At 54.1% G+C, this 11,246-nt stretch overlaps 1 protein-coding gene across 1 annotated transcript in view; it reads left to right on the forward strand.

The window, feature by feature from the left end:
• The window catches only part of CTNNBL1 (catenin beta like 1), a 53,137-nt gene that overhangs the window by 33,460 nt on the left and 8,431 nt on the right, over positions 1 to 11,246 (forward strand). The window contains exons 12-13 of the mRNA XM_006030518.3: positions 5,266 to 5,363; positions 6,206 to 6,286. Of these exons, the coding sequence (XP_006030580.1) occupies positions 5,266 to 5,363; positions 6,206 to 6,286 (179 nt within the window). The remainder of the gene's footprint in view (positions 1 to 5,265; positions 5,364 to 6,205; positions 6,287 to 11,246) is intronic.

Below are 11,246 nucleotides of genomic sequence, written 5' to 3' on the forward strand. Positions count from 1 at the left end.
GGAGAGCCCTTGCCCTTTGGTCTGAAAGAGAGCGTGGGCCTTGATCCGGGCATGCCACAGCTGCGGCCTGGCCCTCGGCCGCCCTCCCTCTCCCTGTGCTCTTCCATAGGACGGAAGTGGTGTTCGCCTCCGTTGTCTGTCTGTCACATGCTTGACAATTTGGGACCAGCATAGGAAGTACTGACATTGTGGTCCGTCCCAGTCTAGATTCATTGTGGAGTGCAGCCGTGTGTGTCCAGCACGTACCAGGCAGGTCCACCTAGTAATACTACGCTGAGCCCCAAACCTGGCTGAATTGGAGTGTATATATGGGATATCTTTCTAGCCTGGATTTTAAACCGCTTAATGGATGAATTTCTATTGCATCCTCTGAAACTGTTTCAGTGGCTAATCATCCTTGCTGTGAGAACACATCTGTGTCTTATTTCCAGTTTGATTTCCCCCCTTCCCTCCCAATTTCAGATCTCAGGCATTGGACTTTCAGGCATTTCTCTGCTAGATTAAATATCCCTTCAGTAGAAGAGATTGCTTCTTCATATAGTTGTGAATGAACTTACAGTCAAGAGCCACCTTTGGTTTCTGTTGGGTAAGCCAAATAGACTGCGCGGTAAAGGGGAGAGCAGCACACTTAAACATGTAGCTTGTGATGGTATGAGTCAGTGCATTAGAAACATGATGAATCAATGTCAAGGAGCATGACAAAAATGAATTCTTTAGCTGTTTATACACTAATGGGAGGTGTCTGGGCAATAAACAGGAAGATTGGAAATGCCCGTGTAGGGGGAAAGTTCAGCTTGGCTGATATTCGGTCAACCTGGTAGCAGGATGGAATTGGTGAAAAGGTAGAGGTGGCAGGCTACATGTACCAAAGGTGCTTTTTACTGAAGACTCAGAAGCGTGTGGTCTTCAGTGCTTGTGGCTTTGTTTTCTGACAAAATGGAAGATAGGGCAGAGGCCACGGAGGCAGGTAGGAGAACAAGGTGAGCAGCTTGTTCTGCTCTTTCTGCCCCCTTGTATAGGCAAGAAAATGGCATTCTTCCTCCAAACTGGGGGGCATGCGGGAGGTCTGGTGCCGCAGACAGCGAAGTGTCCTTGGAGGTTTTACCAGTCATACAGGATCGTTTTCTAATGTAACAAGTACTGCCTCCAATGTGGGATAATCCTCTGTTAGATCTCCTTCTGACAGCTAAAGATGAACTGATCGCTGAACTGAAGATTAAGATCACACGCTGTTCTCGTTAATAGCCAGCCGGAGAGTCTTCGGGTTTGTCTGCGCTGCTGACTGCAGCATCACGTGAAAATTTTAGCTTCAAACGAGCCGGCCTCGGGCACTGGAAGCAGCCCGGCCGTGGCAGGATGGTTCAGTGCCCCCTTGGCAGAATGAGTTCGCCCGCATGGGGCAGCATGCTGCCGTACCTATGCTACTTCCAGCCCGTGGGCCAGCTCTCGTGGCTCTGCAGTGTGGACGTATCCATAGCCTGTGCTAAGGATCCAAGGGCAGATCTTACCTTGAAAAAGTCTGGAAGACACAGGTTTGTGAGAGAGAGTTTTTACTTAACTCCCTTCACTGCCCCTCGCTGGAAACAGCGTTTGTCTAGGGAAGGTTGCAGAAGCTTTCCATCCCTTAGTTGATTTTGTTGCTCCATTTCCTCCTTCCCTTTACTTGCCCCTTCCATCAGGTGGTTGCCATTGCCCTTTCTGCCCCCAGAATTGCTCACTTCCCTGCCTGCCTCTGGGAGGACACTTGCTACGATCTCCATCGATATTGCGGCGGTGGGGGCCTGCGCTCACCTCTGCCTGTGCGAGCTCCCTCCCCTGCTAGGCAGATGTCCATTATAATGAAATGTAAAAAAGGAGAAAAAAATAATAATAAAAGCAGAGGAGTGTAATGTTATGGCTTGATTTGACAGGACCTCCTGCTGCGGCAGGGGGCCGCGGCATTAATCTGTATTCAAGCACACCGCTGCTGAAGTCAAGATCGATCTAATTAGGGTATTTTAAACACTGCTTGCATTGGAGTCTGTCTGTCTGTGGAGGTGCGGGGAGGGCTCGAGTTTCGACACTGCCGTGGGTCTGGGAGGAATCCCCGGGGCAGCAGGGGACCACGTGCTGCCTGCCTCGAGGGCGGTGGGGCCTCGTGCGCCGCGCAGAGACGACATGTAGCATCGCCTAGCATTTGGGAGGCTTGATTACACCTGGTCCAATACATGTGCAAAGGGGCCCATGGCCCTCGGATGTCTGCGCAAGTAGGAGATAAGTTGGCTAGAACACGGCTCTCGTCCAAGGGGTGATAAGGCGCTGGTGGGGCTGAGCTCGACACCTGTTCAAGGACACGTATCTAGGCCCTCCTTGCATGATGGCATGTGCGTGGGGCATGAGGGGAGTCCAAAGCTAGGGGCTTCCAGTCTTGCCTTTTTTTTTTTCTGCACCAAATCGATGCTTTCCCTGCAGGGAAGGCTGACTTTGGTTGAGACCTGATGCTGTTTGAAAGCTTTGCCAAATAGTCCTGGAGTTGATTTGAGCTACCCAGGGGGGTTGCCTGAGAGTTGTCTACAACCCCGTGGCCTGCTGTGCTGTTCCTGAAACGTCAGGTCCTGGTGCTCAATCACTGACTGAGGGAGGGAGGAAGGTGAGTGGGTGGGAGCCGCGGGGTTGTCCCCAGTACCCCGGCAGCCTGGTAGGACTGTCGCTTCCCTGGTGGCCCCAGGAACAGTCTCAGGTGGGCGCTGGAAACGCAGCCAGCGAACTCTGGGACTTTCTTCCCAAGCAGCAGAACAAGCCTCTTAGCTTAGGGCATTTCAAACTTTCCTGCACGTCCCTTTCATCAGAAGAAAATGGAGAGGTTTATTTTGGGTGGGTTTTTTTTATAAACCCCTGTCGTTTTTTAAATAGACCCTGATTTGCTATAGCGTGCGTGGGTTAGCTGCCTCCCCGCAGCGAGCGCTGCATTCGCGTATCCATAGCTATCCTTCACCTCCGTTTTATCCTGTCGGAATGACAGAGCAGCCGAACGGTGCCGGCCACCAGATAAACCTGTTATCTCCTCTGCTCTTCCTGCCAGCCGCTCTCCCATTCTCCTGGGCTCGTGAAAAATTGACACTACCTCAGGCAGAAATCTGTTTCCGAGGGAGCTACATTTATTAGCAGCTAATGAAATGGGTGCGCGCGTCTGGTTTTGCCGCCCGTGTGTGGCGCACAGTTAACCTTTGGGACAAGGCGGGGGCGCTGACCCACCGCTTGAGACAGGTCGGTGAAGTGGCTTTGGCTCTTAAGGCCAGGATGAGCTGTGGATTCAGGTGAAAGCCCCGTGCAAACGGGTAGATGTCACCTGTTCTTTGTACAGAGGTGCAGTTGATCGGAGCTTCTCGTGGCTCTGGGCTAGGCTGAGCAGTGGAAATGCTTGGTGACCTGCTTTGACGGCAGTGTGACGACATTTCCTCTCCTCTGCATGTTGCCGTATCCTGCGCGCACCTTGCCACCTGTTCCTTCCTACTTTCAGCTTGCAGATTTTTTATGGCGGCTCTTTCTTATCAGTCTTGATCAATAAGCTGAAAGCAAAGATGTTGTCATGTTCTGGCTGGGAACACGCGGACATGCCGGAAACCCGAGGTCTGCACTTGGTGTATGCTGGCAGGCAGGACGCGGTAAGGAGCGGCTTGGCAAGGGGCGGGAGCTCCTGCCTGTGTCTTTGGACTTGGCTTTGCCTTCCTGGAGTCAGACCATGGCCCTCTCTGATACATGCTGCTTTTGCACAGGGCGGTGGCAGGACCAACCTGCACCTCTTGCCTCTTCAGGGGGCTCTGCAGGGAGACTGCATCGATGCAGGGGTGGCTGGTTTTCACAGCTTCTTCCCCACTCTGTTCTCTCGAGAGGCACCGCTGCTTCCAGGCTGCATCCAGCACTTCCAGCTGCTGTTGTCCACACATCAATGGATGGCCAAGGTGCTGGGAGCCCAGGAGGCAAGCCTTCATGGTCAGAGGCCTTGACACCAAAGGAACAGAGAGAGCTGTTTTATTGGGAATAAACTTAAAAACAGGCACAGTTTTTTGTCCCTGTGAATGTGCAGAAGCACAGCGGGCTCCTTCGAAGGAGACAGAGTGGAGGAGAGTCTGGCTTGTCTACTCCTGGGAAGCCTAACGCCAGTGAAAAGGCACCGCGGTGCACCCTAGGAAGGATGAGACCTAGAACAAGGCTCTCCCCTTCCCGGGCCGGCAGTCGGGACCCCGTCCGGGAAGATGCTGAATTCCCTTGAAGGTGCCTGCTGCCCGGATAAGAGGCTGTCGCCCTGTGGCGTTCGCGCGGATCTGGGAGATGATTCTGTTTGACAGGGAAGAGCTTCCAAAGGGCATTTGTGAAGAGCGAGAGAAGTGTTGTGATGCACGCTGTGCTCTCCCTTCCACAAAACCCTGCTCTTCTGCTGGCTTCCCCGAACGGCAGTCTGTTGAGGGACATCTGTACCGCTGTTCACGGGAGGAGAGCACCTTGAAGCTGGGGCCTGCTGCACAGAAGGAGAAAGGAATCAGTACAGATTTGAGGCACTTGGTTCAATTGTCCTTCAGAGAGGAATTGAGCGGGGTTGAACATCAGCACGGATTATCTCTTGCAGCTGTGCCAGCCAGCTCTTTGCTGCGTTCCAGGGTTTGTGCCCTGGAAAGTGTGACCTAGCCGTGGAATCTGGGAGGCTGCAGAACAGGCTTATTTGCTCATTATTTCTTTGTTTGTTGTGCCGTATTCGTATGCAGTGCACAGGACTTGCTGCGAATAAGAGGTCTGAGGATTTTTCTCCAGCGAATGCCAATTAAATCTCTGCATGAGCTGAGCTCTGGCATGGTTATTCCTTTCTTGAGCTTTCCTGTTCTAATAACTGCTCCCTCCTTGGTAACCTAAGGGTCACTTGCATGGCAGTGCCAGCTTCTGAATGATCCCTGGGCCGGGTCCAGAATTACTGTTGGCCATGAGGGAAGGAGCACGGAGCAGCAACTGTGCCTTTAGCTAGGCTGGGAGCTGCCAGAAGGCAAGCGTAAGCCGGTAGGCAGATACCCTGGACTTGTCCTGTGTCACGGTCCTTGGTGCCGCTCGTGTTAGTATCAAGAAGATTCCAAAAGAGGATGAGAGTAGCGCAGAAGATGCGGTAAATGCCTTGAGCTGGTGGGTTTCCACCGGCACGGTCCTCTTGGAAAACTTCCCTTGTCTGCTCTGACCCCCGGCCGGGCAGGGACCTTCCTGCCCCCGTGACCACCTGTGCATCTTCCGCTCTTCGCCCAGAGCATGTCTGCTCCATCCTGGCCTCCCTGCTGCGGAATCTGAGAGGACAGCAGAGGACGCGGCTGCTGAACAAATTCACCGAGAACGACAGCGAGAAGGTTAGTGCGCTGCCTGCCCAGCTGTGCCGACCCCGGGGCCCTGGCACGGAGCTGTTGGGGAGCCCACGTTATGGTGACTTGGGCCGATCCTGACCGCTGGATCGGTTCTCATGGGGACGCTTGGGGGGAGCAGTGGTGGTGGGGAATATCTTGGTGCTTGGTCTTGTCTCTTACCCTCCAGCCTATAGCTCTCTCCTCTACCCATGCTCATCTTAGCGGCTGTGTTGAACTGCCTGTAATTGCCCCATAGTATCTACGTGATGGTAGACCACCAGCGAGGACCTCTGCAAAACAGGAGCCCTTGCAAATCACTCACTCCCTTGGGACTTGTGCCTTCAGCCCTTCCGGGGTAGAGCCGGCTCCTCCGTACAGAAAACAGCTGTAACTTCCCACTGTGTTTTGAAAGCATCTTCACTGGAATGGCTCTGTCCCCCCCCTGTAAAATCCCTCCTCCCCCTAGTTATTTTAAAGCTTGTTCAGTTGTTTAATCTGGTACTGGGGAGAGCAGGACAGCCGTGCCCGGCAGCCGTCTGAACGATCACAGCCTGGCTAGGCAGAGGGCTGTGCTTACCGAGCTGGGGAAGCGGAGGACTGCAGTGGGCTGGCACGCTTGCCTGGTCAGTCACTTCCTACTTCATTACATATGGGATAAAGGCTGCTGGCTTTTCGGTACCGGCCAGTCTTATTCCCACACGAGCCCAGGAACAGCATGCCCTGAGCCCCAGAACTGCCGGCTGCTTTGCAAAGGCTTCTTTTGTGAGCAGGCGGCAGAGTAGGATGGATTGGGTGGCGAATGCCTCGTTCTTTCTTGGCTTAAGTCTGTCTCTCTTGTGCCCTCGCAGGTGGATCGGCTGATGGAACTGTATTTTAAATACCTGGATGCGATGCAAGTGGCCGACAAGAAGATTGAAGGAGAGAAACATGTATGTATTGCTTCCCGTGTCAGCAACTCCTCCCCTTTCCTCCCACTCTGAGCCCGCTCTCGGGAGCAGAGCTGTGTTTTTTCTAATGCCATGCATTTGGCATGGTTTAGCTTGGCTGCCTTCTGCTTGGCCTCTTGCAATCAGCTAATGCCTGCCTGCCTTGAGAAGCATTCTTCTCGCAAGGGCGCTTATCCATGGGGATGCGGCTGTACATGGGGGCTGGCTGGAACGTTGCCACTGGGCAAGGACGACAAGCATCTCCGTAAGCTGCAGATGTTTCTGCCTGATAGACGCTCGGCAGCCAGACCGGTGAATTCCAGCCAAGCCTTGCTGAGTCCCCAGCGGCGGCAGCACAATTCGCCACTCGGCAGGTACCAGTGCCGCTTTTCCCTTGGCTGCATGGGCGCAGCTTTGTTCGGTGTGCAGTGGGAGCGCCGTGCCATCAGGGTGTTGTCCGCACGGCATGGAGCTCCTGTCAGCACCTTGTCCCATTCCTATGTGAAAACTTACCTTTCTTCTTAAGACTTCCCTCTCTGCTGCAGAGAACATGCCAGCCATCTCCCTCCTCCCCACTACCTTATGGCTGCTCCCTCTGCACACTTATCCCCTTGCTTGCAAATGTCACCTCTCTCCTTGCCCTGCCAGGGCTACACCATTGTTTTTCTTTTGCTTCTGACTCTGCAAAGCAGCATTTCTCTCCCTTGTCTCATTAACCTTCTCCAGACAGGCATTACAAATGCTCGCGCAGCTCCTGCTAGCAGGGCACCAGCGCCTCGGAGAAACAAGGTTAGATCCACGCTGTGAAATCATGCACTCGATGGCTTTGGTTGGGTTGTGCATCTGGCCAGCACATTCTCAGGGACTGACTGGGGGAGAGCTCCTTGTCTTCATTGCCTAGGAAGACTGTGATAGGAAACTGGTAGCAACAGCTCCATTTCCAGGCCGTTGCAGCTAGCATGGCTGCGCTCCCATTTTGTGCAGTGTCAGGATTTAGGTGGCAAGGGAGATTCCTGCCCCTACAGCTGGGATGAGATTAGCTGGGACCTCTCCTGGAGCTGGAGGTCCTGCATGGTTGGTAGGTGGCTCCTGCGAGGAGGACCTCAAACCACAGCAGCAGTGGTTCCTGACTCAGTGGTGCAGGGATGGGCTGACAGGGGAGTGAGTGAACCGTGGTGTGACAATTGGAGGTGATATCGGAGACCTCCTACCTCCTCTTCAGTTCTGATCAGCTGCGAGAGCTTCTGTTCCATTGAGCTTAGATGGGGCTGTAGCCAAAGGCTGGTGTTCACTCTCAGCGCCAGCCAGGGCTTGTTTTGAACGGCACGAGCGTCGGTACCATATCGTGCTTCCTTGGAACTGAGGCTGGAACAGACTTTTCTGAAAGGGAGAACGAGCCGTTGGAGTCGGGAAGCAGCTTGCAGAGCTGTTAGCGACTTTGGCCTACTTCCCACGAGATTATCTGTATCAGCATTGAAGAGGGTGTGAAATTAGCACTGACGGAGAGTAATCACTGCAGCCGCTCTCCCCAGCACACAAACAGGCTCCATGTGCCACGGGCTGCCCCCCCACACAGCCCAGCCCAGCTCCTCAATGCCAAGGCCGATGCAGTGGGCACGGGCGAACATTGCGAGGGCATTAGGGCTCTGCGGTTTTGTGGCTGCTCAGAGAGGCACAGGGGCGTGTGACGGATCTAGCTGCATCCGCCTCCAGCACTCAGGCTCCATATGGACAGCTGCAGCTTCACACTCGGTGGCCTGGAGCAAGACAGCCCCTTCCCAGCCCCGGATTACTCCTCCTCAGCTCAGAGGGAGGCATTATTCATTGTTCCCATTCCAGCACTGATGTGTGGGCTTTGGAGCTCAAAGAGCAGGACTAATGATGTTGATGGAGCCTAGCTGTGCGTGGGCAGCTGCTATTTAGAGCCCGCGCGTGTACTCACAGAGCACCTTTCATCCAGAAGGGTCCCAAAGGCTTCCACAGCGGCTCCACCGGCAGCAAGTCCCTGAGTGCTGCTCCAGCCAGCAGCCAGCTCGGGGAGCGTGTGAGCCCAGGACAGCTGGGGAGCCCCTTACAGGATGCACGGGGGCCGGAGGGGTCCCAGCATCCATGCATAGCAGATGAGACCGTAGCGCAAGGTTTGCTCTGCAGATAAGCTGCATGGGCCTGGCATCAGCGACACCATAAGGGTGGGGAGCTGAATTCACCCTGCTTCACTTTCCCACCTCCTTCCTGTGGTTGCCACCCCTGGTGTCGCTGAAGTAGAGCTGTTTAGAGCCCGGCGTGTTCCTGACAGACCCGTGGCCTGTTCTGTGTGCTCTGCCCTGCCACCCTTCTCTCCGGGGACAAGGAAACCCTTCAAACTCAGCTGTCTGTGTGCAAGTCCAGCTAGAAGTGCTGGTTCCCTCTGACGTGGTTTCGTCAGCCCAAGCGGGCCTGCCCTCAGCTGGAAGGGCTGAAATCCATGGTGCCTCCCTCCTCGCTAGGGATCTTTGGGGCGAGCAGAGGTGTCCCCCAGCTCCTTTGTCTGCCTACAGCAATTTCCAGCCAAGAGCCTCCAAGCCTGTCTGGCTCATCACGCTGCACACACGCGTGGCAGGAGGCGTGATTTGGGGATGGGGATCAGGTCGCACTGTTACTGTTTGCCAGGGCAAGTAGTAATGATTGTTGGTTCTGGGGCCCTTCCAGACCCCCCTGCAGCCTGGGCCCTGGCTAATAGTCAGCCCTGGCCACATGTAACGTTTAAGGCGCTATATAAACCAGCCATAAAAAGATTCTGCATTAAACGTGGAACATTTTTCTGGCTCGTTTCCCATGATGTGGTGTCTTAACTTGGGGGCACCGGTAGCCCTCTTCCCATCCATGCCACATTGAACATGTTAATCACAGCATGAATGTGACATGTAGAGGGGGCCGAGTAAGTCATTTCACTTCTCCGCACCTTGCTTCCCCTTCTGTACAACGGGGTGCTGGTGCTTCCGGACCTCGGGGGGGCTTGTGAGGCCGGAGCAGCCGGCGTGGGCTAGAGAGGGACCTGCTTCCACGTGGTCGGTCTGTGCCTTTCCATCCAAAGTGAGTGGCAACCAGAGGCAGGGTCCGCACGGGCAGCCCTGCCAATCCCTGGTACTTGTTGTTGCTCTTTGGAGTCTCGAGCAAACGGAGCCTAGAAAATATCAAAGCTTTGGCTTGTGAGGAGAGCATCTTGTCCTCTCTCGAGCTCTTTAATCCTTTCTGTAGGAAAAAGGTGCAGAACCCCCTTGGCTTGTAACTCGGTCTCAAATGAGACGTAATTATAGATGCTGGCAGTAGCCTCAGCAAGCTCTAAAGAAGGGAAGAAAAAACAGGAGATGGTTTAATATATTTTTTTAGTTCCACTGAAAATTATGCTCAGCAGGTTTATTCAATGAAATGTTCTCACCAGATACTTTGCACTATAATGACTTACAAATTACATGCTAATTGTGCTACAGTTAAGTCATTCGAGCCTTGAAAGGGAGAGACGAGACTCCTGGAACTGAGGCAGTGTCCACAGATTTTGATAGCTTAAATGGGGATTTGTATTAACCTGGCATTTGAGTTCACTTTAAAATGCTCTGAATTGCACAGAATTGAATTGAGGGCGGAAAATAATGAGGGGTTAATGTAATGTAGGAGGATCGTACCTCTTCTGGCTGGAGGGCACGCGGATGTGGAGCCCGGCTGTGCTGACACGGTTGACACCGGTGATGGTCCTGCTCTCCTTGCAGCCTGTGCTACGAGCTGCTTCAGGAGAAGCCAGGAGGGTGAGAGGAGCTCCACGCTCCCCTGCTGGGATTGCTGGGTCATCTAGACATGTCCTGCGAGTGCCCTGTCACGCTTCCCATTTCTAGTGCCAGAGCTGAGCGGCAGATCTCTCCCCTCGTGTTTACCAGTTCAGCGGAGGTGCTGGCATCCTAGCAAACGCAGTGACCTTTGCAGCTCTTGCAGAAGGACTGCTCAGGGTACGGACGCACCAGCACGTCTCGGCATGTAGGCAGGCGTGAACAGCGCTTTTCCCCGCAGTTGGCTGGGCTGCTTTCTTCCCCGCAGGTGGGAGAGCTGGTCTGTCATTGAACCGACGGATGTGCAGCCCTGCATCTGCACTAGGGAGCTGGGCTTTTTGCACATAAAGGAACAGGCCGTGTTCCCGTTCGGAGTGTGGGTGATGCCACACTGTGAACATGAGGGTTTGCTGGGGAAGTCGGTATCTGCTTACAGAGATGGCACGGTGCAAATATTGGCAGCACCTCTGCCACGGTGTGTTGTTTGAACACCTTGGCATGGCGAGCGTGGTGCCTGTAGCTGCCCCTTGCTTGCGCTGTATGGACCACCGGCATCTCCTGGGCTCTAGATGGCTTTGCCAGGGCCCCGATGCTGTTCACATCAGGCACCTTGACGCTGCTTCAGTCTGTTCAGTCTGTCCTGGCCAAGCTAAGATAGAAGCAGATTCTACAGACTGCGCTCGTCAGCTTAACGCATGCGCAAGGCACTGTGCCCTGGCCCCGCTAGTCTCCAGGGCGTGGGCCAGCCTCGCATCTCACAAGGCCCATGGCGCTCCCCGCAGCCGTGGGTCGTGTTGGCACAGCTCGGCTTCCTGCAGTAAAGGGAGGTGGATTCCACCTCCCCTGTGGTTTTTTATATGAAATCGGTGCTACCTGCCATCCCTGCTTTTGCATGCTCCACACCAGCGGTTCCCAAACTCTGACAGATTGCGCACCACCAATTTAAAACAGTACAGCCTTAAGTACCACCAGCAATTTTTTGTCAAATAAGGTAATTATAATAAATCTGTTAACACGTACCACTGACAGGTTGTCTGCGTGCCACTGGTGGTACCCGTCCCACAGATTGGGAACCACTGCTCCAGACATGGCTCCAGCTTCCCTCGATCCGCACTGCTGAGGCGGGAGGAAATTACAAGCTGCTGTGCTTAGTCTTGGGCATT

This window comes from Alligator sinensis, unplaced genomic scaffold (assembly GCF_000455745.1).
Source record: "Alligator sinensis unplaced genomic scaffold, ASM45574v1 scaffold1032_1, whole genome shotgun sequence".
Classification (NCBI taxonomy): domain Eukaryota; kingdom Metazoa; phylum Chordata; order Crocodylia; family Alligatoridae; genus Alligator; species Alligator sinensis.